The following is a 25,650-nucleotide window of genomic DNA, read 5'->3' on the forward strand; positions in this document are numbered from 1 at the left end:
TTCAGCTCCTTGAGGAAGAAAACCCTCAAGCACATTCTACTTAGCCCCAGCCAGAACCAAATCTCCAAACCTCGTCTCCGCCTGTCCAGCCAGCACCACAGGATTCCCAACCTCAACAATCTCCCCCTTATCCATGACAACAACCCTATCAAAGTCCATGATCATGTCCAACCGATGACTGACTGCTATGATCGTGTATTCCTTAAACTCCACCCGGATAATCTCCTGCATAACACGTTCTGTCTCGTGGTCAACACTGGAGCTCACCTCATCCAGCAACAATATACCGCAATCTGAGCCATTCCGCGCCCGAATAAAACGTCTCAGCAACGCGCGCCCAAGCGACATGAGTTGCCTTTGTCCCGCGCTGAGTGTCCCCGCGCTCATGCCTGCATCCAGCCCACCCCGCTCTTGAACAAACTTCCACAGTTCTACGGCGACAAGCACAACTTGGCATTCTTCGGGAGTTGAAACATTAGAAGGATCCAGGTTCGCTCGGAAGGTAGATCCATCGGGTAGGAATACAGCTTCCTGGGGTACTGCGATGATGTGTTCACGGAGTGCAGCCCTGTTGATGCGGTGGAGCGGTGTGTTATCGATGATTGCGTTCTCAGCTGTATCAGGGGTGGGATTGAGGAGTTTGAGAAGTAGGGCGATGAGACTGGACTTGCCGCTGCCGGTACGACCGCAGATTGCAACTCTCTCGCCTGTCTTGATAGTGAGGTTGATGTTGCGGAGGGCTAAGCTGGACGAGCTGTCGGGTTGATTTTCTGCACTGCTCGGTACATTAGCACAGTATGTAGTGGGCGTAGCATCTATGGGGATATATGTCTCTTACCTGTAGCTCGCAGATACGCCATTTAATTCCACCACACCGTTCTGTGGCCACTGGACAGGAGGAACAATGTCCTCTTCATCTCTATCCTCGGGCTTGACGTTTTCAGTGAACATCTTGAGACGAGCGATCGCTCCAATAGAAGTCTCTAGCTTGGTGTAGAATATGACAATGCCTGAAATGCTCTCCCCGAAACTCATGAGGGAGAACAAAGAGGCACCGGCGAAGCCAGAACTAGAGTGGAGCCGAACGGCCAGAGTCGTCATGACTACTGCAAGCACCATGACTACAATATCGAGGACGAGGGTCAGCCACTGTTGAATCATGAGGAGAAGATACGCGGGCCGTTGACTGGCATCAATTAGACGAGTATTCTTGTCGACATCGCCGGGAATGAAACCTATATATCTGTAGTGTCAGCGACGCCGTACCATAATCCGTGGTTTTCACATCCGTTTTATTAAATTCGTTCTCAGTTTTGTGTTTCATTTCACATCTCACTCACCGAAAGCTCTTAGGGTGGTAATTCCCTTGATAGTGTCAAGAAAATGGGTGCTGAATAAATATAGATTAGTTTACAAAAAATAAAGCACACCCGGTATATGGTAGTAACTAGTGACGAACTTACTACAAAGGACTTTTAGCCTCAAGGTCCAACAACCTCAGCTGCCTGGACGTCCGAAGGTAAAACATTTGTAAGACCCACAATAGGCCGACGAGGAATGGGTAGCTTATGGCCAAGTACACGGACGATGTTAGCATGACTGCCGCTTGTCCGAGCGATTGAAAGATCTGTAATCTGTGTCAGACAGTTGGACGGACTTTGATGCCTTCCTCAATGCGAGTAGCAGCCACCGCTGGGCAATTGGCATGCAATTGTAGTAAACTTACGGAAAAGACAGTGTTCAATGTTGCATTTGGTAGCTCTGTGTCAATAAGGTTCAGATCTTGCGAGAACAGATTTGTGACAACACCAGTATCCGTATTGGTGAAAAAGGATAGCGGTGCTTGAACAAGTGTCTGTAGGGCATCCTGGTGGAGACTAGCACCTGCTCTCTCCACAGAGATGATTAAGATGCAAATGCCGAGGAGAAGGAGCGAGATCAAGGCACATATTTGAAACAAAGCATATATACCAGCGTAGTAAGCGTAAGGGTGCGTTGGATATTTCTTCGAGATGTCATCCGTCCAGTATGTAAGCCCTGAAATATTTTGAATTAGTTATAACACTTCCGACTTCAGGACAGGCCGCATTTCTCTTGGCTAGAAGGCCACGATGATCGTGAATATACTATCTAAAGGCAGAGGCACTCACAAACTGTCGGAAAATTCGTGAAGAAACCAAAAAGAACAGCGAAAGCCAAGCTGCATCCTGCCAGAATCCATCCCATGCTCTTAAAATAATGCTTGTACACCGTCTTGTCGCCAATTTGCCGCGACACACCAGCGTCCGGTGCAGTGGACGATGTATTGGTCATTGTAGTATGAAGAATTTCCGGCTTCGATTCCTGCGGGTTTTTATTTGAAGTCGTTTTCTCGGTAGAGGCAGCGTTATCGGAAGAGCCTTTCAATCCCAGACGTTGAACATATCCTTGACTGGCCATCAGTTTGTCAAAGCTACCTTGCTCAATAATAGTGCCGTCGCCGAGCGCTATTATATGATCCGCCGCGCGGAGATGCCTTATGCTGTGGGTGCACAACACAACCGTAGACCCCCGTTTCTTGAGCAGTCCATCTGGCCCAAATACCTGCTGGAAGACTTTCTCCTCAGTGTCCGCGTCCAGACCACTAAAGATATCGTCCAGCACTAGAAGATCAGATTGCAAATATAAAGCTCGTGCAAGGGAAACCCGTTGTTTCTGGCCTCCAGACAGGACGATTCCATCCGAGCCGACATTCGTTTTATCCCCCTGCGGTAGTGTGGCAAGATCAAAGTCCAGGGAGGTAGCCTTAATGACTTCGGCATACCTCTCATTGTTATGCGGAGAGAATCCCATAATGTTGTCTTTGATCGACCCGTTCGAGAGGAATGCTGTTTGGTCGCAGAATCCAACATGAGGAAATCTGGTCCCTAAAACCACGCTACCTTCGCTGAAAGGTATCTCTCCAAGCAATGCCTTACATAGCGTGGTCTTCCCAGAACCAACAGGCCCGACAACAATAGTTAGTGAGGACTTGGGTACCCGAGTACTAACATCCCTCAAGACGAAATTGTCTTCTTCCCAGCCAAAATTCCCGCGCTTGATAACGAGAGGATGTAGGAAGTCCGGTTCAGAATCAGACAAGGTTTCGGTTTCTGCTCCGGATTTTTCAATATCTCGACTTGTGTCACCAAGAACTTGGCGGAAGTCATGACGAGTCTCGCACTCCAAGAAGGCCTGGATTCGGCCTAAACAAGCCAATCCGGAGACAAGCTGGGGGATAGATTGAAAGACCTGTGACAGCGGGTTGGTCAAGAGCGTAAGGAAAGAAAGACTAGTGAACATCGTCGAGGCATCGAAGGTTCTTTGGGTAAATGCGAATGTTAATGGCGGGCTGATCAATAGCGGAATGAAACCAAAAAGTGCCGCAATGATGACTATTTTGCGGAATCGGGATCCAGCCGCTAGCTCTTGCACACGTAGATTCTGCACAAAATCGCCTATGGTAATTGAGAGGCCAGATATCTTCAAGTTCTTCATACTAGCAATGACTGTGGCCGTTAAGCCCACCCGCTTCTGGACACCTGCCATCCAGGACCTCTGGGAATCCCCCGTGAACTTTATCAGGATCCCTAAGCCGATGAAACAGACTATAACAACTCCCACTGGTACGACGAACGGTATACCAATTCGGACGTACAACATCCACCCGGCGAGAGCCGCTTGAACTATGCTCGCCCAAGTCTCATGTAGATTTCTCAAACCCGCGTCGATTCTCTCCATGTCTGTGCTCATTAAAGTTACCGCAGCACTGTCATCGCTAGTTCCGATACGAGCTTCTGTGGCTTTGATAAAGATCTCCGTAGCTAGTATTGACTTAGACATAGTACGCATTCGGTGGTGGAAGTACCTATACATATATATCAGCAGCGGGCCTTCTAGGCTTACTAGTAGTTATCTCAGATATCTCCATACCAATAGAATCCCGTTGATATAGCAAGTCCCGAGTAGATAAGCAAGCTCGCGCCGATAAATCCGTATCCGACGTTCGGGTCGAGTTCAGTCTTGGATAGGTAATCCAACAGCTTTTCAAGAAAAAGCGGTTGACAAAATGTGAAGCAAAGAAGTGCCAGACGTGCAGGTATGGGAAGTAGAAGAGGAACTTTTAGTGTGCGCATAAGCACCTTCACTAGACCAAATTTGTCACCCTTCAACCTAGAGTAATCCATGTTCTTCAGAAACTTATCGTGAAGCGGTCTGGCGTTGAAGGAGCTATCCAGAGGGTAAAGGTCCCCAATTGTCATGACTTTGTTATAGCCAACCAAAAACATCTTGTTAAGCCAGAAAAACACTCCCAAAGAAAAGATGCCACTCGTCTCTTCTGGGCTATGCTCCTTCTCGTCCCAGCCCACCCATCTAGACTTTTGCTGGGCTTCTAATAGTAAGATCCCGGTCTTCAGAGCTATAGCAGCGACGAAGATACTGCTATAACTTAATTCAGGCTTGTCATCTGATGACAGAAACAGCGTTCTTGCCTGAGCCACGTCTAGAAAAAGAGTCAAGAACAAGTAGCTGCTTAGCAGTACAGATGGCCTTAGACTTTTGCTATGATCAACAACACTCAGTGTGATCATGAGTAGGGCTGAGACAAGGTTGAGGACCGAGGAAGCTATGAACATTTTGGTTACATGGAAAGACCCGGCCGCAACTAATATCAGGAGTGAAAGTTCAAGTCCGACATAGGTTGTAATAGCACCCTGCACCAAGTTGATCAGCACATTGAGAGTCTACATTTGAAAAGGAGCATACCAATTTGATCAATTGGAAAATCGGCGCATTCACCACGTTGGGCTTCCGTGCCTGGTAAAGTGTCCGCCATACTGATGTTACGATGAACAAAGCGGACGGAATGATGGAGAAGAATAATTGCTCGAACTGGATGTTGAAGTCAAAACTCCCTTGGTTCAGCCGAAGCAAGTTCTCTTCTCCGGTGGTGAAGGGCATTGTACACGTCTAAACAGGTTGGATGCTTTCAATGTAAGCTTTCTTCGTTGCCGCACCAAACCGTGTCTCTGTTCTGCCTGGAGAATACGTCGCAACTGAGCCAACCACACCATAAAAGATGAAAGGTGGGAGAGTGAGGGATACTCTTGCTCGAAGGTAGCCAGGTAACAACGAAAGCTAACTATGTGTCAGGTGACATGGCGCTTATCACTAATATGTCAGTAACTCCGAGCTCCGAGGTGGATGTTACCCTGTGGATGAGGCTAAATCGAACTCGGTAATCTCGCGATTACCCTCCTGTCAGTCAATGATCGGGAGCCAATAAGCGGTCGTTGGTGTATCGATTTATACACGTCAGCCAGATACGGTATCGCGCAATACGCATGAATTGTCTCCGCTATTAATATATGTACCCGGCTTATGAGTCACTTCGAGGAAAACTTGCCCGTCGCAAAGCACGAAGTCGGCGTCCATCTCTAGACCATCAACGTATATTTAGAGCAACATATTGGGCTCTGCCAAATCCTCTTTGTCAAGTATGCATGCAGTTGGATGCACTTTCTGCTCGTCGGTCACTTTTTTCATGCCCCTGGAAGCTTCGGTCCGACACGGCTTGACAATTAACGGATACTACAAATATTCCAGCTATCTGGCTAGGCCTAGATCTTCCGGTTGATTCAGACTGTCAAGATATACACTATACATCCTGCACGTTGATCTTATTGACCAACCTGGGCATCTCGTGCTTGTGGTGAGCCTGCACCATATCCCGCGGTTCGGTCGGCGAACCCAGTATCTCTGCCGATTTGGCTCACCAGAATTACACCCGGAACAAGGGACGGATCCCATTTGTGGATTTGACTCCATGACTACCAACTTCAAACGATGACAAACCGTGCATATGCAGGTACCCGTGGAGTAACCTCATAGCTTCAGCGTTTTCTGCACGGGATCTTTCATTTCTATACCGCTAGTACTCCGCGGTTTGTGTAGATCAAATCAGGGTTGGTTTCTTATTTCAAAGATCTTAACAATCTCTCCCGTCGCTACCTATGTATCAAACCAACTAAATATCCGGCTGAATTCATTTATCACCCCCATTCTAGTGGGTGAATATGTCCAATCCTTACCAACTTTTTTCTGTACATGGTGTCCTTATCTCTAATCCCACGCCATACACGTGATGCTTCCATATCTGGTTTAGAATTGCTTAACCTTGCTTAAGGCCACTTCGACGCCGTCCAAACGCTACCATTGCAGTTGGGGCCATCATCGTCAGTATCGATAGGATCCTCGTAGTTTTTGGAACAGATCACAGACTAAAGTATCTCAATCGCAAACCAAGGGTAGCTACCAGCATTATTATTAGTGACCAAGTTCTTATCATAGGCTCGAGCCCCAGAAACCAGCAGGGTCGTCTGTTTCTTTACTCAATGGCGGTGCAATCAAGTTGGTATAGAGGGTGTATTCATACAACACAATCGATCCTAGCGTTTCGATCTTCCACGACATATACGGGTCAAAATTTTCACACAAAACCTCATAAACTCCGTCATAACCCTTGGCGATTCTGCCGTGGCTAAACCCGGCTTTCTTGCAAATGATGATCTTAGGGTTATCAGTGTTATACTCACGCAATTCTGCATGGTATCTCCATCGAGGTATAGTCACCATCGTTATCCTCATAGTCTTGAGCAATGGAGATCTTGCCAAGTAGGTCGTTGCCGGTTTGGTTCTCTGGGTCACTATAACCGGCTTCTATACTTAGATTCGTGCGCTTCTGAAGGGACCGAATTGTCTGGAGGTCTAGCGGGATGGCCAACGCCGGCCTGCAAAAATGGTTTGTAGGAGGGCGTTGGTCGGTATATTTGCAGACTATGTCTCTTGCTTCTAGTTCTTTGGTTTCAACCCGAAGGATAAATGGGGTAGCATTTAATTCTAATATAATTCCGCAGTTCTTGATCACCTTTTTATACACAAATTCTTCCTACATCCTACCTTCCTAGAAAATGCGTAATTATCTCAAGGCTGAGTTGGTCTAACCCATAGTGATGGGTCGAAGGATTCAATACACAGTCATCTTTACCGTCAAGAACACTACTCCAAGTTCCCCTTTCTATTTCTTCCTACGCAGCTCACTTTCCCATTAAGGCATATTATTCCGGCGGGCGTTGCATTTGGCCCATGCATTTTATGCGCCCTACTTTGAGTTCCTACTGTGTTCACAAACTTTCGTTTTTTTACCCGTTTACATAAGGGTCGATGCAGTGATCTACACTGCAGCCTCAGCTGAAATTTTCGCAATCTCTATTCAAGGCTAGTAGGCTCATTAAACATCAAGGCCATTTGCCAAGCAACCATTTCTCAGTGTCAAATTTGATATCAGCAAGCAAATATATTTTCATTCTCACATCCCCTCGAGGTTTCCTACTCCATATCAATTGCAATAAAAAAAAACGAAATGTCTAATCCCCCATCAATATCCGTCACACTCGCTATCACACCGCCAAGTTCTCCCTCTTAACAGCAGTTTCACATTACCATAAGCCAATCACAATATTCACTCACTCCACAATATTGAACCTCGGTTTGAGCCAGTATCGCAGTAATTTTATCTGTCACGATATCACGACAGCAGATATCAAAGCACTGCGCCTAAACTTCTCCAAAGGCAGCAAGCGCCCAGCCTTCAACCGTGAGTCGGGTGAATCGGATAATCACTTCTTTTTGTTACATTAGAGCCCGGGACATCCACTGAGTTCCAGGAGCTGTTTCACCTGCCAAATAGACAAGAGGTCAAAGTACACTCGAAATTGGAGATCAATATTGGTTTGGGATAAAGGAGGGTCAGGGTAGTGGCCTAATATCGGATTGGAAGGAAGACAGATGATGACGCCCCCAGGGGGCCTATTGCTGTAGGGTAGAGGGGTTGCAGTTTGAAGTTCTATAACCATGTACCTACTTTTATACAACAACGAATTCTACAATTCGATAACACAAAATAGGCGAATCACTCATAGGTATGTATCATCGTCATCCACCGCATCCAGGCGCAGGGTTGATCTATGGACTACTGGACGATTCGCCACCTTTCTATCGGAGTCCGTTTCGTCTCTATCCATCGAGTTTTGATGGGTCTTAACTGGTTCTACACTAGGGAACCTCGATGTGTTTCACATGTAACATGAATATCGGAACGAATGAGCTCCGTAAAGGCAAATAGAAGTCGTCGTCACTCCCTTGGTTTAGTTTCTTATGTCAGACTGGAATAAGGCCCCCTAGGCCATAAACAGGAACCTTAGTTTTTGTTGTGGTCTAGTAGTAAAATAGCCTGTATATTTTCCTCCATCTGAAAATAAACCATTTTTGGTAGTTTATTTACCGTCAATTAGTGTCGTGGTAATAAGCTGCTATAGCCATCGCTTTATTATATCCATGGCTGTACTGAGTAGCCACGATTCTACAAACTCATTAAACATATAAATCTTAAAAGTCAATCCAATCAGAGGGCTTGGATAGCTTCGGTCACACAGACAGGCCTTGTATGGCGTAGATGCAGACTATATGAATATGCACGTACACCCCACCTCACCCCTCCTATGTGCAGATGACCGACCTATCGTAGAGTGGAAGATGCTCGATCGAGCGCATACATCCTGCAATGCTACCTTTGCAAGATACTAAGACCAATCAATAGTTAATATTCGTATTGCAGGTATCTGTGCCAAAACAAACCCCTCTTTGACGCTTTAAAGGCCGTCCGATCCAGCACCCCTCTCTTGATATTTTGGATTTTTATCTTTAACTTCAACATCAGCATGTTGTCGACACTATGGTTAGGTCTTCTGGTTGCCTTTGGGTTTTGGATTGTTACAACCCTTCGCGGTCGCAAAAGATACCCCCTTCCTCTTCCTCCTGGTCCTAAACAGAAGCCCATAATTGGAAATCTGAAGGATCTTCCAACGCCAGATCAACAGGATTGGATGCACTGGCTGAAACATAAGGAGCTATATGGTAAGAGAGAATTCCTGCGGGATATACATAGGGTGTTGACTGTTGCCAAATTAGGACCCATTAGCTCACTCACTGTGCTGGACAAACATGTCATCATCCTGAATGATGCCAGGTTGGCGGTGCAGCTACTAGAAAAGCATTCTTCTATACACTCAGGGCGTCCAGAAAACATGTTTACTGATATGTAAGTGAAAGCATTGCATGCGTGACCCTAGGGTAACTGACATCGCTAGGTCGGGCTGGCAATATGTTCTTGGGGCGCTCAGAAACCCGGACCACGTAAGGAAAACACGGAAACACTTGTATCAAGAGATGGGTTCAAAGAATTCCGTTGCCCGTTTCAACGATGTTCAGACAACCGAGGTTGCTCGTTTCCTGTTGAGGGTATTGGATGAGCCAGACAAACTTCATCAGCACATACGCAAGTGAGTCAATTCCTTTATTTTAACATATTTTAGTTTAAAAATTCTAATTGAAGCAGAGATGCTGGAGCGATCGTCTTGAAGATTGGGTATGGGTATACTATTGAACCTCATGCTCAGGACCCTCTGGTAGACCTGGCCGACAAGGCGATGGAGGACTTCTCGTATGCTTTGCTTCCAGCAACTTGGGCAGTAGAGTTTATTCCAATAAGTAAGTAGTGATTGATGATTTACATCGATATACTGAATTGTGGAATATCTGTCTGACTCTCTGGCTAGTGAAATATCTCCCGGGCTGGTTCCCTGGGGCACGATTCGTGAAGATCGCTCAAGGATACAAGTCAAGAGCACAGTTGTTCAGTGACGTTCCATATGCATTTACCAAGCAGCAAATAAGTAATGGTCGCTTCGTGCCATCCTTCTTGTCTAATCTTCTTCAAAACAATCCTGTGGAGCCTGGGACTGAAGAAGAAGACATCATCAAGTGGTCAGCTGGGTCGTTATACGCAGGGGGCGCAGATACAGTAAGAGAGAATCCGGGCTGCACGCATTATCTTTGACTGAAAAAAAGTAGACTGTCTCCTCTATTGCGAGTTTCTTCCTAGCAATGGCTCTTTTTCCGGAAGCGCAACGCAAGGCTCAGCAGGAACTCGACACAGTGCTTGGGAGCGATCGACTACCTCAATTCCAAGATCGAGAAAATCTTCCATATACGGATGCACTAGTCAAGGAAGTTCTCCGATGGCATCCAGTTGTACCCATGAGTGTCGCACACACGTCAACTCAGGACGATACATGCGAGGGGTACTTCATCCCCAAGGGATCATCTGTTCTTGCAAACATCTGGTGAGTTGTTCTTGATTATTGCAGGATACAGTAGTTGTTGACGCAGTTCTTAATATCCTAGGGCATTTACGCACGATTCAACCGTCTATCATGACCCAATGACCTTCAACCCGGAGCGCTTTATGACCTCCCCCGATGGGAAACTCCCAGAGCGCGATCCGCACATGCTTGTGTTTGGGTTTGGTCGTCGAGCCTGTCCTGGACGTACTCTGGCAGATGCGAACGTCTTTCTCACTGTTTCACAGGCTCTGGCTGTCTTCCGTATCTCGAAGCCAATACAAAACGGAGTTACCCAGGATATCCCACTAAAGTTTCTCCCTGGGGTCATTAGCCATCCAGCTCCATTTAAGGTGTCGGTCCGGCCGCGAAGCGCGGTGCACGAACAACTCATCCGAGACCTCGAACAACATTATCCTTGGGAGAAGAGTGATTCCGAATCTCTCCCAAGTAGGTGAGAATCCGTGTATATACTCGAGTGAACCTATCTACTTATGTGGGTGCGAGAAACTCTCGGTGAACTACATTCTCATTGTCTTTCTCATCCCTAGTCCACCCAGAGAATATCGACCATCGGTTAAGACTGTTAGATCACATTTAATTATAATGAATCAAATATCCAACATTATCGAACTTCCATCTCAGATCGCAAAGTTGTCGTGTTCACTTATTTATATCCAACCACCCACGATATGGTTGTCGAAAATCTTCTCAGCTTTCATGACCGACCTTTTAAACAGACGTTGTTGGGAAAATGAGATTGTCAAAATTTGGGCTTTGGGTCACCCGTATTAGACTTGAAGACTGGGCAAACAGTGGCATCAAAACCAACGGTTATTACTTTTCTCAGTCTGAAGATGTGATTGTGAAAAGACGATTGTAATCTAGAGATTGAGTGGCAACGGACTTCTGGATTATTTTTTATTCCAATTGTTTAAATTGAGATGTTGACTTATGCGTCCTGTTTTGTTAATCATTTTTCACTGGGAGGCGACGCTCTTCGATCAAACTAAGTCGGAGCTCATTTAGTATCGAATACATTGCAAGATCTCCCAGTTTGATCGCATCGTAAAACTTCCGGTAGCCTTCTTGCTGCTTGTTTTCGTCCAAGACATCCGTACCATCGACATACTCCAACATATAACTCAGAATAGCCAACAAGAAAGTCTCGCAAACAGAGTCGCGGTCATGAGAAAAAAGTCGCGGAATCAGGGCCTCGCAATAACTCACAGCACAGGGAATCTTCACAGCACAAGGATGTGACAAGAGGCGCCCTCGACCACGGCCTAGAGATGCTGACGGGGGTCGGTCATATGAGGCAAGCATAAGAGCTGAATTCCTATCAGGCAAGGATTCAAGGTCTTCAAACTCCCATGGCACATCCGATTTCCGATAAAGCGAGACCGCAAGCTCATCATTAATATGCAGATGCTTAAATGCTGTTGGGACTCCGAAAGCACCCGAGTGCGAGCAGCCCGGGCTTTCGTTGAAGGGTAGAAACCTGGCACTCATAAATGAGGAGAATGCGGCCTGGGCGAGATTATCTGTAACAACAAAAGCTGCTTCCTATAAAACATTGACGGATGCTCTAGTCAATCAAGAAAATACTGACATCCACAATCGTCTCCATAAACAGTGAGCAGATAGTTTCCCCAAAGGAGATTTGGAATACCTATTGGGTCAAGAAGAGTAGAAATGGACTAGATGAGGTCATTGTCCAATTTCTGTTGCATGAAGTGGAAATCGGCCATCGTCTCCCTGAATGTGTGAGGGTCAGGTCCCTGGATTCTCTTCCCTTTTAACAATCAGGTGCCCGCGACCAGCAACATGGCTCAATCACATAATATTGAAACTTGAAACTTGATATTCATTGACTTCATTCTTGACGGTTTGAAGTTCAGGCATCAACAGCCTCGCTTTGGAATCCTGACCTCCCATCCTATATAGCTTCTTAAGAGATAGAAGTCCAATGCCCCTCTCATCTACTTAGTTTTTGTCTTCTCCTTCAATATGTCAAATTAACATTGTATGGGAATCAACTCAGACTAGGGCATCACAGATTCCTAGTTCCACATAGTACCCATGTTCTGCCTCAATAATAAAGCGGACTTATAGATAATACCATATATCATTCTACTTTAATCTAGAGCGCCATTGTTTCCGGATCATTATTCCTAGAGGCTAATTAAAGCATCCCCCTTTGGTTACTGCCTCTTTGTTTGATCTAAAAGAGGATCTCCTGAATCCTCATAGCCATGTCCTTTGCTGCTCTCTTTGTCGATGTCAAAGACAATAAACAATACATTCTCAAAACTCAAGTCTCAAATCTGCGTTCTAAATTTACACTGCATCGGTCAAAAAGAGTGCGTCAAGTATTTAATAGTCGATGAAACCCATTCCAACTCTCAATCCATATTCGCAGCAACTATTCAATTAGAATTAGTCCAACAATTTTTATAACCAGCACCATTCAACTCTGTATTAATTTTAATCATTACCCTTCAAAATGGTCCACTTCCCTTTGGGTGTAGGTTCAGGACCCGAAAAGGTTTGTGGGATCAACTTGGTCTCTATTCGGAACCCCAAGCCCGAACTGCTGTTATGGACGCTATTCGAAGAGTTCACGACAGCGAGCAAACTGCACACCTCCTTGACGGTAAGATGATTAGGTACCTTCTCAACTCGAGTTTACGTAGAACAAACTTGCAGATTGGTTTCACCTCTGAAATACCCAATCTACCAGCATCTATCCAAGGCCTTCCTCAAGCTGGCCTTATTGAGTGTATGATGGATCTTTGTCGTTTCTACCGAGCCTATGATCCCACCAATTGGGGACTCCCTGCACCACTCAAGTCTAGATAGCGGCCACCCACTCCAGCTCCGGCTCCGGCTCCGGTTCCAGCAAAGGCCCCAGCAAAGGCCCCAGAACCAGCTCCAGCACCAACACCAGCACCTGTACCTGCACCCGCAGCATCACGTAAACGAGGGCGACATGACGCAGCTGACGATGATTCTCAACTTCCAGCTCATAAGAAGCTGGCGATGGGGGAGACGCCAGAGTATCCAGAATTGTCAGATCCAGCGAGTTTATACGTCCAAGGGCAAGAGGCTATTTTCGGAATGAGAGCCCCGCAGGATGATGACGATTATGAAATGGAAGAAGAGTCTGACGCGGAAGAAGGTGAACTTTAGATATACATGATACGATATTCTCACACTAAACTCGAACTGTAGTATAACAATTTCTATATATTATACCAATAGCTAGGACTACTACTCGGTGGCTTAATTCCGGGCCAAATCCTCTTGGGTTATAAGTACTATATTAACTATATGCGTATAAGGGAAAAGAGCGAGGCATCTATTGCTTATGTCGTCCTCGGTCATTATATATGGGCCTTTATAACTATAAACGTATTCCTATACGAATCTGATCTAGGCTGTATTACTTTATTACTTCATACGCAGAGGTCTTAACTTGGTTTATGCCGAATTTGATATGGTCAAACTTTTGCTAGCGATTCCTAGCAGTATTCCACTTTTCACCGAGTCGTTCTGTGTTCGTGTCGTCATCATCATGTTCATATTTCCTGTTAAACAGATTTCTCGAGTAAGGTCTCTTAGGTATGACGAACAGTTCGAATGAATTCAATATCTTCAAATTGAAAATACAAACCTCTTAGCATCGTTATTGGAGAAACCCTTTTCTTGCGCTGTGATTGGCGGTGACATCCGATGGGCCTTTTCTGCCTGATATTTCAGGCTCCTAACCCGGTAGAGTTGGGCAGAATTTCGGCCTGGCCAATTTCCTCCCTCTTCAAATCAATTATCAATTCACTCTGCGCTTTTGTCTGATCACAAGTTGAGCTAGGTAATTTGGACACTAAAAACTGTCCCATGGATTATATATCGTTGACTCATTGACCCATACGCTTTTATAGCGATTACGGGCAAAGTGCCACGCCTCCCAATCTCTGCTTCCCACGTATGGGCTCGATTAGGCAAGACGTACACATATTGCTCCTTCCATAATAGCTCTCCGTACACCCAAGTCACGACAAAATTGGAAAAAAACACATCAACTTCTCTTTTGTCTATCATGGCTTCACCCACAACAGCCGTTGACAAGTTATTTGTCTGTCCTGGATGTCAGAAAGGTGGCTTCAAAAACATCAGTGCTGTTAAAGCTCATTTTGAGTCCAAAGGCCACAAACTTGCTTGCGGTCCATGCGACACATCTTTTGGAACTATAAAGGCATTGCTCAAGCACTCCCAGAATCATGAAAAGCCCCTAGATGGTTCCGATCTCAAGTCTCTCAAGTCGGCAAAGCCAGCGCCAAAGAGCACAAAGGAACAGAAGTTCCAGGACCTTTCTGGGCTCTTGTCTGCCAAACCTACGAAATCAGCCCTAAAGTCCGTGAAATATAACAAGCTCCCGCATCTGTCTGAGTCTTTTGTCAAGCCCGCAAAGGATGAAAAGTCACAGGATCGTTCCGAGCCCTTGCCTGCCAACCCTGCGAAATCTATTGCAAAGAAAACAAAGCTTGAGAAGTCCCAGGATCTTTCTGATTCCCTCCCTGTCAAACCTACAAAAAACACTGCAAAGAAAACAAAGCTTGAGAAGTCACAGGATCTTTCTGAGTCCCTCCCTGTCAAACCTACAAAATCCATTACAAAGAAAACAAAGTTTGAGGAGTCCCAGGATCTGTTTGAGGCTTTGTCTGTCAAATCTGCGAAACCCACTCCAAAGAAAACAAAGATAGAGAAGTCCCTGGATCGCTCTGATATGCTGCCTACCAAGCCTGCAAAACCGGCTCAAAAGCGCACATCAAACCAGGCCCCGTCACATGCTCCATTGGGGACAGAGGATTTTGAAGACCTATGGAACAAGACTTCCGAACTTGACCCCCCAAATGCGTCATCACCTGCCATCCAAAACGCAAATTACCATGTTGTTCTCGAGCCGCTCGAGCAAAGCTTGATCTTTCGCTATTTGTCGGCACGGTGTCACTCAGAAACCCGTCTCGTCACCCGAGGCTTCACCTTTCGGGCTGGCTTGGCGGATGTCAGCAGACGCCCCTCGAAGAAGCCCCCTCCGAAGACAGGACACTTCCGCCAAGTTCCTCGCTCCGCGGACGGCTTGCGGAAAAGGAGAGCAATTGTCCTTGACTGTGAGATGGTGCAAGTTGAAGCAGGGCGTCGGGAGCTTGCTTTTTTGAGCGCAATTGACTTTCTGACTGGCGAAGTTCTCATCGACAATTATGTGCAGCCGAAATCGAGAGTCGTGAACTGGGATTCTCGGTTCAGTGGGGTGACCCCTAGTGCCATGAACAAGGCTGTCAAGAAAGGCACAGCCTTGTTTGGCTGGGAAGGCGCGCGCTCGAAATTATGGGAGTTCATGGATAGCGAGACTGTCCTTGTTGGTCATTCTCTCAACAATGATCTTGACGTCTTAGGTATCATCCACTGGAACGTTGTCGACTCCTCCATCATTACCAGCGAAACGGTGTTTTACACTGTACACGCCAGCGAACCACTCAACCGCACATGGAGTCTGAAGACCCTTACCAATGAATTGGTCAATTATGATATCCAAGTCGGGAAGCAGGGCCACAGTGCGCTGGAGGATGCGCATGCAACACGGGATATTGTGATATGGTGTCTGCGATACCCGGAACACCTAAAGGTATGGGCGGACAATGCCCGGGACCAAGAGGAGCAGCGCGCGTACGAGAGGGAGTTGAAGAGGACGACAGAAGAGGAGGTGAAGGAGCAGAAGAGAAAACATGATATGGAGATAAAGATCCAGATGTTATCTCGTGGTGTGACTGGTTTGGATATCCACGACGTTGGCCTGTCTGATGATGATGCTAATGGCCCTGATTCTTCTTTTGTCGACCATGATGCTGGTGACATTGAATACGAATCGGTAACTATCGAAGCGGCCGCAGCTTCATTCTTTTGATACTCCCATGTCTACAATTATCTGTTTATTATGATATTATATGACAATTCAATTATAAGTGTTTAGCCGTGCAATCATTAGGCCATTCGTTGTTGCTCTCCTTGTCTTATATTTGACATGGGATATGCTCCCGCAAAACAATGCGACAGAAGTGAATTCTGTCCGCAAAATCAACATCAGTCAAACTCAAAAATCTCATGGCCCCAACAGAGCACAACTTCACAATCTAGAGGCACTGTTATACACAGTGACCACTGTCGTCATCGACACAGTTCGTGTCTCCCCCGCAATACTAAGAGAGGTCTGCCATAGTATCGAGTGACTCAGCCTGGTATTGAAAGTGACAAAACTTGGCCTGATGCTGGCCAAAGGACTGAGACGCTTCCCGTCACTCATCAGACCATCGTGTCTAAGAACAAGCTGAAGCACGCTCCCAATATCGACCGGTGTATCACCTGGCCCAGCAAAAGTTACAATAGGATCCTTTCGCTGCTCAAACGCTTTCTCCAGGCCCAAATGCTGAACAAACACATGTTCATCATTAGGGATCCTATAAAAGCTCTCCTCACTCGGTTTGAGCACAATCTCAACTTTCGAAAGAATACTCATCTTAACCGCAATAACATCAACCCGTTGCACAACATCCCAAATAGCACTACTACTCCCACCCCGCTGCGGTATAACCCTGATAACAAGCGGAATCGGCGACGAATCATCAAGCTGGATGGCAATCGGCACACTCATCACAACCTCAAAGCTAAATCCAGGAACAGAAGATAACCGAAGAATTCTCTGCGTCTTCTGCATCAAGGATAAATCCACATCCCGCATCGACGGAAGCAATCGGTGGCTGCGCACCCGGCTCACGATGCTGCACCGCTGCAGCGCAAACCGGATCCCGCCCGCGTCTACAGTCGGATAGCCTAGCGTGATGGGTGCTGTCGCACGTTGGACATACCATAAGCCATTGCGAATATACCGCAGTTGCGCCTGGAGATAATACTCTATGCAGGCCTTAGCTCCGGTCCATTCGGTGGAAAATGTCCCCGGTAACGGGTGCTGCGTGATGCAGTTTGCTTCTAGTGGGATGAAACTCTCCTCTTGTGTGTGGTTGCCGACTGCTGACAGTGAAGCTGCTTCGGGGATATTAATTGAGAAAGGGATGTTGATGCAGTCGGCTGGGGTGCTGGGCGAGGGTATGTGTATAGGTCCATGTAGCAAGGTTTGTGATGGAAGCTTGAAAAGCTTCCAGTTGCCATAGGATGAGGCTTTCGATGGGTACCCTTCTGTTATTAAGCGGGCTCTTGCGCGTCCGACCAATGTAAGTGAGATCTTGGCATCTGGGGCCACGATATGCGAATGGCGGTTCACGCTGCCGATTATAGTGTCCCCTGCGGCATATGTCCATATTGGGGGTGCGGCAATGGATATATTGAGGTTAGGGCCTCCGGCTGTCTGGGTGGGATGCATGCTTCCATGACAGTTGGGGGAGGGGGAAGTTCTTTGGATTTTGGACAACCTTGGAAGCGACGAGTTTCTTACATAACTCAGGGGGTAGAGGGAGCTAAAATTTAACCAAGTAAGATCCCTAAGAGTCACAAAGGGGGAGTTGCGAAGTGTGGAGATATCTCTACAGGGATAGTCCTACGGCGTAAGCGGGTGGTTCAACAAAGGCAAGCAGGAATAGTGAGGGGAAATTCCCATTCTGATATAGGATACTACACAGTGATTATAGGGAAATAAATGTAAAGACATGTTTAATGTACATATCTGTACTATGCGGTTTTTGCCAGGTTGTGCCGACCTTGACTTCGTTTGTGATTCTACATGTATACAAAGCCTATATATCAGGCACATGGTCTTTCCAATATATGCTAGTCCTCGTCTGGCGGGGTAAAAGAGCATACTTGAGGACGATAGCCAGTAGGATCTTAAATATCACATTCCTGGTATCATCTTGGGTCAACCGGATCAGATGATGAACTACGTCCTAAGGGCAGAGACCGCATAAGCAGCCGGCTATGCTTGTATTACCCACATAAATTGAAAGGCATGAGACAATCATCTAAAGCGATGACCTCCAGTTTCCCCTTTGACTACAGATACTTCTGGCCATCTATCTTGCAAGGATCGAGTGAAAGACAGAATCCTCTACTGTTTACTTGAGGCAAACCACGAATCAAAAACAATAAACCCGGGTATCAGATTCGCACTCGAGAGTAGTGCATACGTACAACCTCCTCTCGCAGGTAAGTTTCATACATACAAATACAGTTCCAAGGTAAGTCGAGGATCCCCACCAGCTCACCAGACAAGACAAGATCAAAAGTCTTGAGTCGAGCAAGGGGAGGCATCGACCACACCCCGATAATCTGCAAGACACAAGAACAAAAAGGATACACATCGAAATAATTTCGATATTACTATGCGCCAGGCCAGACGCCGTGCAAAAATAAAAGCCAATCCCAGACGCCGCGTGCATCAACGATGCAGAATGTGTATAGTCATAGCCAATAGGGACGGAGGTAATATCAGCATGTGAAGGGTAAAAGTAAATCGTCGTTCCACGTATTCTCGGTGTGCGCCCATGTACCGAGGGGAGGGGAGGGTATCAATGTAGTGCGGGATAATATTTCAAGGTAAGGGGGAGTGATGCAGCTTTCGTGAAGCTGGCGGTGAGATATATCACTGATGTGGCCTGCTTGATTCGGGCGGGCTCTTATTGGAAGTTATTATGATTTTCGGGCTTTGCATAGCCATGACCGCCACCATTTGCAGACTCCGAGAACGGCGGTGCGGCCATCGTCCTTCCGCTCAGTGCCGTCCGGGTTACCCAGGACCATGGAGAATACCCAGAAAAAGGCGGCTGTCCATGCGAACAGGAGGATCACAATGCTGAGTAACGGGGATAGGACCAGGACGGAAATTGAAGTAGTCACCGCATAAACCTCGCTCGGCTCAGATATGACTGACGGTTGGTCTGAATCTGGCTCTGAGCGAATCCATTGGGTGGATTGGGTCGAGGATGATCGGTCTTCCACTGGTGGCTGCAAACAAACGAGCCGCTCATGGATGTGAAGGACAGGAGAGAGGAGATCGCAAAGTTGTGATACGAACGTCGTGGCGCGGAGGTATGAGGAAAATGAGCAGAGACGGAAAGGTGAGATAAGAAGTGCGAAGAGGAGGGCGAAGATGGTATATAGAGAAGCGCCGAATGAGTATAATGGGACGATTGTGAGGCGGAACTGTCAGTACTTCTATTAGTACAGGAAACATTGGACCACTACATTGCGCACTTACCAGCATCAAGAGAGCATCTTGGCCCTCATTAGTGATTAATTCATCATCCGGAATGGCTCGTTTTCGGGCACGGATTATGCTCGGGTTGGAATGTTCCCCCGACATTAATGACGGCCGGTCTGCCCAGCTGCTGGGGGACCGCTCTTCCTTGTGTGCACCACTTAATATTGAGCCACCGGCTGGAACGGAGTCTGTCTCTCGGATGTCTGAACCGGGCCACGAAGATCCTCCCAGTGTTTGGTTATGGTATACACGGTGTGCCCGTGAGCTTGAGGTACGGGGACTGACGTCGCGGCTTGGTATGGGAGAGGAGGGTCGAGATCCGCCTACGGGGTGACCCAATATAGATTGTTCTTGAGATCGACGGGTAGCCGGTGGAGGGGTGACGATCGAGCTGCGAGGATGTGTCGTTCCAAGAGGTCCTTGATCCTGATAGTAGGCGGGACTATATGACATCTCCGGTGACTGCATGTCGGGCGAGAAAATAAAAGCAGTAGGTGAAGACGAAGCAAGAGTCGTACAAGGTAGACGCACAGAGGGCGACTATTGCATGTAGAATTCACCGCATGGTTTCCGTAGTCGTAATCTTTCGGGCATAGGGGGCTCTCTGTTGACAAGTCGAAGGGGGAAGGGGGCGGGCAGGAAGGGCGGAAGAGAGACTTATAAGGGACCACAGAGAGCCGCAGCTTGAAAGAGCGGAAAAGCCAGGAAAGCCCAGGAAAGGCCGTGCCAGACAGCGGAGGAGCATTTCCTGCTGTTTGCAATCCCTCTCGCCAAGACGCCCAGATGCCGAGACCTTGGCATTGAGTCGAGCCTTGTATGGGGTACAAGAATCATTTGTGGGTATCCTGCTGATACTTTTATCTCAGATCCCGATCATGGCTATCTCACAGCATACTTGATAACAGGGTAGGGTTGCGTCGGACAAGATGTACAGTTGTCCTACCGTGAAACAAAAATGCTGAGTGGTCTGGTCGAAGGTGCAGATCGAATTACGAGGTTTTACCATCCGCCAAGGCGCCAAGCAGCCATCGGGGATCATAAGTTAACAGTTTCCGGTCTTTGATTGGCCGATGACGACGAGGTGATCCGCGCTGAGACGCACCCTGTGGTCTTGGCGGTAACAGCCATACGCACGTGATAACATATATTACTCCTATCGCCCCATCTATATAATCTTAGAATCTCCCAAAACCACATAGACAAGCTGTATGTTGTATGCATCTCAATCTTATGTGATTTAATGCTCGCAGAAGTAGACCTCACAAAACCTCACAGGGCTATAACCCATGGGTGTCTACAACTAAATCAGGGGCAGCATAGTACCCTCCCAAGGGAAGGTCAACGCCCAGACGCCGAGAGGTTGGCGGGTGTTGGCATTTCGATTTCGGGGAAATAGTTTTCAGATTGTTCAATATCTCTTACCTAACTTTTGCCAATAATTGTGTAGGGTTTTTCCCAGGTGCATATTAAGAGCCAAAATAGATACTCCGTACCTATCGATCCCTCTTGTCAGATACCCCAGCCCTGACAGGAAGAGTCTTGGAAGCCTTGGCCTTGTGGTCCTTTCATTCCGCTGCCCCGTTGAGATGAGTCCGATTATATCAACGAATCAACACCTCCCACAACCGCTTCAGATCCAAAATTTGCTTTCTTCTCAACAGAGCTCGACTCTTGGCTTGTAGGATTTTTCTATCTGGATGCCTGGGCACTGTATACAAAACCGTATTCTCTGCTTGGCTGCCCGGGTGGGCGGTCAGGAGCGACTGATTGCGTGTTCTGTGCTCGGCAAACGTAACGTTGCCGCGCTCCCGGTCAAGTCTACTGTTTTTCCTTTATTTACGGCTGCACGCTGTCCGGTAATTCCCCTTGGCTGTCAGTCTTTGCTCAATCAACACGCAAATCATGCGCTTTTCCTCAAATTCAGCCAGTGATCAACCATACAACCATCATTAGCCAAGCACGCAATGGCATGGCATGACAATGACAGGTGGCGTGTAGATCAATCGCATCCCCCCAAATTTGAGTGCTATTCTAAACCACCCAACACGAGGGGTTGGGGTCTGCTCATGTGCTGGCTATGGACCACCATCATAAATGATCGACTCTTCCATATCTCTCAAGTATCACAGATGTCCGATCGACCACACTATCTACCTGTCATATTGGGCCGATTTGTATGTCATTCGTCACGTATTCCCCTGGGAAATGATAGGTACAACATTACATATGAAGTCACCTTTCCCCCTTGACTGCACGCAAACCTGAGGTCGCTATTTTCAAGAAAACTTCCATCTGAGCAGCTCTTCTTCCTGGCTCTTCGCCCACGAGGCACCAGTCGCACCCTACGGCACACACATCCAGCTCCTATTCCAGAAATTATCCCTCATCCATATGTCACTAATCCTCCCAGCACGTCCATTGACCGCAAGCTCATCGAACTGCACCACGAACGAACCTCTACCGGCACTATCGAATCGCATGATGGATTGAAGACTTGAAATATAGAAGCTTGGAAACAAATGAAGGCCGCCACTAAGATTTGGAATATCAGTTTGCCGATCTTCGCCAACCTTGACCATTTCGTACAAAGGTAGGTTGGGAGATTTTGCACATGCTTATGCGCTCGATCCTCGATTCTCGGTACTCACAGTATCCTCCACGTGTTTCAATATTGTACCGCCGTTCCTAGAGCTATTTACTGCACATATACTTTTCTAAGTCCCTCCGATCATCTCAATGTTTCTTTACTTTACTTCTACGTCTGAACCAAACTGGCAATATTCCGATTTGGTAGATTACCTTCTTATCTCCTAGCATAGTCGATCTTCGTGATTAATTTGGCATTAAATGCAGTTGGAACTTAGTCTCTCAATGAACCATCATAGCTAATGCGGCTGGGCGCTCTTAGTGTCTACGGCTATCTTTTTTTCCGTGAACGTTGTAGTGTGTGTTTTTTTCTTATATCCATGCTTGATTAGATATAATATTTCGTGACATTTTCTTGATACGTATGAAATATGCCTCAAATAATATCCGTGTCGAATGTGATCACGTGCCGGTTCATTAGCAAGGTTGGCTTTTAAGGCAACCCTAGTTACAATAAAAAGAAGGTATTGATACTTACATGATTCGTCCGTTTTTCATAAATATATATAGTGTATTATGTATGTAGCCGTATAAAAGAGGAAATCCAAACAAATGCCGAGTTGAAACCCCGGGTTCGTCGCAGAACATATATAATATCGAGCCTTATTTCGAATGCAACACGCGACCAACAAAAAATACTAAATTTTGAAGGTAGTTCGCTGACTCGAATATTCCGTAGTTCAACTCGAAATATATTCCCTCAGTACTTATGTCCATCAAGAGATCTCATAAAAACTTAGGTTCCCTTGTTTGTGGCTGATGGGGTGTTGCAGCCACAAGTGATCAAGATGTGACGGGCTAGATTTGGAAGTCAGCTAGCGACTCCTACATCAATAACTGCCTGATATAATTGGTTTAGCGGTACCTGAAAAGGACCCCCGGGGCCGTGTTGAAGGCTTGAGCCCGCCTGGGGTAACCCATGCAACCATGAGACCCTCCTGATCGCCTAAAACCACCTGACGTCAAATGATAAGCATCTGCATCTAGAGATCATATATGACTAGACTTATATCCCTGTCCCATCGCCAACACAAAGCAACACAAACATGTTACCCGACAGAAAGTACCTCACATACCTCACACAAGAAGCATCTGTGCCCCCCCCCCCCCCCCCCCCCACCTCCCAAGTCCTTGAACCACGCATTTGCATCACCGAGCCCGGTTAGAAATGGCGCACTGCCAGGCCAATCTCCCCACGATCCCTATCTTATCAGTGATCGGGGAGGGGAGAAAATGGACGCATCTATTTTGGCTTGTGGTCTTTTTTCAAGGTCACACAAATCGAACATCTGTGTCCCAACTGGACCGGGCTTCAATCCCTGCGCTTTGCACTATCAAGTCTTGGCAAGACATGACTTGAAACCTTCTGTCTTTTCTTTTTTTGTTGGCTTTGAGTTGCCTTGCTTTTATTTTATATTTTTCCTCTTATAATCTAATCATGAGGTGGATTATATCCACTGCGATGGTGGAGCGTTGACCGTGTATGTGAGCCACGTCCGAGAAGAACTCAATTTCATATGAAATATAATCTGCATATGGCCTTGCCTGACGACTCTCTCTCTCTCTCCCGCTGATCAACTCGGAAGCGCCAGTGATTCATGCAATGTCAAGTCTAGCGTTGTTTTCCTGGCCCACACCCCCTGCCTCGATTCTAACTCTGGAATGGTGTCGCACGGTCATACCCACCGCCTCGGAGCATGGCGTCTGCAAAATCCCGTCGCAGGGGGTGTTGGTTCTTACTATTTATTTATGGTCTCAGGATAAATCATGGGCGTTCCCCACAGTGGACACAATGATGGGCAGAGGCATGCGCGCGGCTGATCTATCTCTGGTCGGGCCATTACCGTGATGCCCGGGGTGCTTTGGCTTTTGACATGCTTCCGACATTTGCAGTTACAGTGAAGTCATTCTCCCTTTTTTTCTTTTTCTTTTTTTTTCAAATAGAATTTATGTATTCTGTGCTGATTGATTCAGAACCGGCGAGAACACCTCAAGACCGTAGGGATTTAGATCGGGAAATGAAAGAGAAAGAAAAAGTTTTTTAAAAAATGGTAAAACGGTAAAATATACAGGCTCTTGACTCGGTCGGCAAGTTAAAATAACAAGCGGCTGTGTAACCCAGCAGATCTCTAGGAACCATATAAGACATGTTGGAAAACACCCCGTTTCACAGCCTCCCAACGGCAGAGACGGCGGCTCGGCTAGCAAACCCTGATGGAAAAATTGAGGCCCACGCACAAGTGGAGCCCGTCATTGGGAAAAAATATAAGGTACACATGGTCCCTACTGTGGCCACGTATGTTATACACCGAGTTATACTATATGTACATTTGGACCGAGTAAGTAGGGAGACAATGGTATGTGAGTACTCCATAAGGGGCTGCACTACTCAGTCATGGAATTTCAGAAGGCACTATCACGGTTGTCATATCCGGGAGTTTCCCGAGGTCCACCGAAAATGTAATCAAGATCATCGCATCCACAAGTATGCACCAGCCACAAGCACAGGGCCATTTGACCTGTGGCTGAGGAAATTTTAAAATTGAAATAAACTGTGGATACGCTAATCCGCTTAAAGCGGGTACAATAATGACGGAAGGGGCGAATATGCAAGTCAAGACACCCTGCATGGTACTTTGGTGGTTTGCCAAACAAATTCATGGACTTTCAAGAGTCAAGGGGGTACAACTTGTGGTTGTGTACAGGAAGTCCGGAGAAAAATGATAAGGGAAAAAAAAAGGAGAGGGGACACAAGGTCACTCGACAGCTGCACCCTGCACAGTTCCGGGTTTAGTCTGTCTGTGCTGGTCTTGCAGCCTATTGACGTATACAATAGTTATAATATATATATATATATATATATTGGGTACAGCTACTCTGGATGTAGATAGGTCGAATAAAAAGCAAAAGGGCTGGGACAAAGAAATTCAAGCAAAACGATTATTCCCGGAGGTGGTCTCCGTTCTCATTTGACGGAGGATTAAGTACGCACAGTACCTAAAAAGTGCTGGGCAAAAGGGGGGGAACAGGGATCTAAGAAAGCCAATGCGGCTGCACGGCCCTGTGGACTACATAGCACCACGGAGCACAGTTGCACTAACGCAACCACGGGGGGAGTCCCCACTCGGCGTCTTTTGCCGGGGGTTTGTGTGTTCGTATTAGGAAGATTAGGCATTATGGATTTTAATTAGAACAGCAAAGAAAAATGAATTGGGATTAATTCTTATACCTATAGAAGGTATGTATCGAGTAAATAATTATAAAATCCTTATATGCTTAATTCTTTTTCATGAGATCATGGGTGGGGTTTGAAGATAGGGCCTGAAAAAGGAAAAAGGAAAAAAAAAAAAAAAGGAAGAAGAGAAGAGAAAAGCGAAAAAAGGAAAAATCAAAAATCAAAAATCAAAAAGCCCCAAAATTTCCTAAAAGGGACAAAAAGGAAAAGAAAATAATTCAAAAATAAAAATAAAACGAGCA

At 46.5% G+C, this 25,650-nt stretch overlaps 8 protein-coding genes across 8 annotated transcripts; 3 read left to right on the top strand and 5 right to left on the bottom strand.

Annotated features, from left to right (window-relative positions):
* Positions 1-36: 36 nt before the first annotated feature.
* Positions 37-4,980, bottom strand: N7537_008769 (uncharacterized protein; the record flags this gene model as incomplete). The annotated part of the gene is made up of 8 exons (XM_056899823.1): positions 37-775; positions 839-1,235; positions 1,341-1,390; positions 1,464-1,627; positions 1,727-2,037; positions 2,151-3,886; positions 3,952-4,733; positions 4,786-4,980. The coding sequence occupies 8 exons, from the start codon at positions 4,978-4,980 to the stop codon at positions 37-39; spliced, it is 4,374 nt and encodes a 1,457-aa protein (XP_056751899.1).
* A 1,383-nt stretch (positions 4,981-6,363) lies between these two features.
* Positions 6,364-6,654, bottom strand: N7537_008770 (uncharacterized protein; the record flags this gene model as incomplete). The annotated part of the gene is made up of 1 exon (XM_056899824.1): positions 6,364-6,654. One exon carries the CDS (start codon positions 6,652-6,654, stop codon positions 6,364-6,366), a length of 291 nt encoding a protein of 96 aa, XP_056751900.1.
* A 2,144-nt stretch (positions 6,655-8,798) lies between these two features.
* Positions 8,799-10,717, top strand: N7537_008771 (cytochrome P450; the record flags this gene model as incomplete). Its single annotated transcript, XM_056899825.1, has 7 exons — positions 8,799-8,994; positions 9,049-9,178; positions 9,228-9,419; positions 9,476-9,627; positions 9,696-9,940; positions 9,991-10,262; positions 10,324-10,717. 7 exons carry the CDS (start codon positions 8,799-8,801, stop codon positions 10,715-10,717), a joined length of 1,581 nt encoding a protein of 526 aa, XP_056751901.1.
* A 511-nt stretch (positions 10,718-11,228) lies between these two features.
* On the bottom strand, positions 11,229-11,889 carry N7537_008772 (uncharacterized protein; the record flags this gene model as incomplete). Its single annotated transcript, XM_056899826.1, has 2 exons — positions 11,229-11,825; positions 11,872-11,889. 2 exons carry the CDS (start codon positions 11,887-11,889, stop codon positions 11,229-11,231), a joined length of 615 nt encoding a protein of 204 aa, XP_056751902.1.
* Positions 11,890-12,765: 876 nt separating this feature from the next.
* N7537_008773 (uncharacterized protein) lies at positions 12,766-13,451 on the top strand (the record flags this gene model as incomplete). Its single annotated transcript, XM_056899827.1, has 2 exons — positions 12,766-12,915; positions 13,122-13,451. The coding sequence occupies 2 exons, from the start codon at positions 12,766-12,768 to the stop codon at positions 13,449-13,451; spliced, it is 480 nt and encodes a 159-aa protein (XP_056751903.1).
* A 907-nt stretch (positions 13,452-14,358) lies between these two features.
* On the top strand, positions 14,359-16,224 carry N7537_008774 (3'-5' exonuclease; the record flags this gene model as incomplete). Its single annotated transcript, XM_056899828.1, has 1 exon — positions 14,359-16,224. The coding sequence occupies one exon, from the start codon at positions 14,359-14,361 to the stop codon at positions 16,222-16,224; it is 1,866 nt and encodes a 621-aa protein (XP_056751904.1).
* Positions 16,225-16,443: 219 nt separating this feature from the next.
* N7537_008775 (uncharacterized protein) lies at positions 16,444-17,694 on the bottom strand (the record flags this gene model as incomplete). Its single annotated transcript, XM_056899829.1, has 1 exon — positions 16,444-17,694. One exon carries the CDS (start codon positions 17,692-17,694, stop codon positions 16,444-16,446), a length of 1,251 nt encoding a protein of 416 aa, XP_056751905.1.
* A 1,262-nt stretch (positions 17,695-18,956) lies between these two features.
* N7537_008776 (uncharacterized protein) lies at positions 18,957-19,995 on the bottom strand (the record flags this gene model as incomplete). Its single annotated transcript, XM_056899830.1, has 2 exons — positions 18,957-19,469; positions 19,525-19,995. The coding sequence occupies 2 exons, from the start codon at positions 19,993-19,995 to the stop codon at positions 18,957-18,959; spliced, it is 984 nt and encodes a 327-aa protein (XP_056751906.1).
* Positions 19,996-25,650: the final 5,655 nt, after the last annotated feature.

The sequence above is a fragment of the Penicillium hordei genome, assembly GCF_028827395.1.
Source record: "Penicillium hordei strain IBT 12815 chromosome Unknown utg000004l_segment0_segment0, whole genome shotgun sequence".
Taxonomy (NCBI): Eukaryota; Fungi; Ascomycota; class Eurotiomycetes; order Eurotiales; family Aspergillaceae; genus Penicillium; species Penicillium hordei.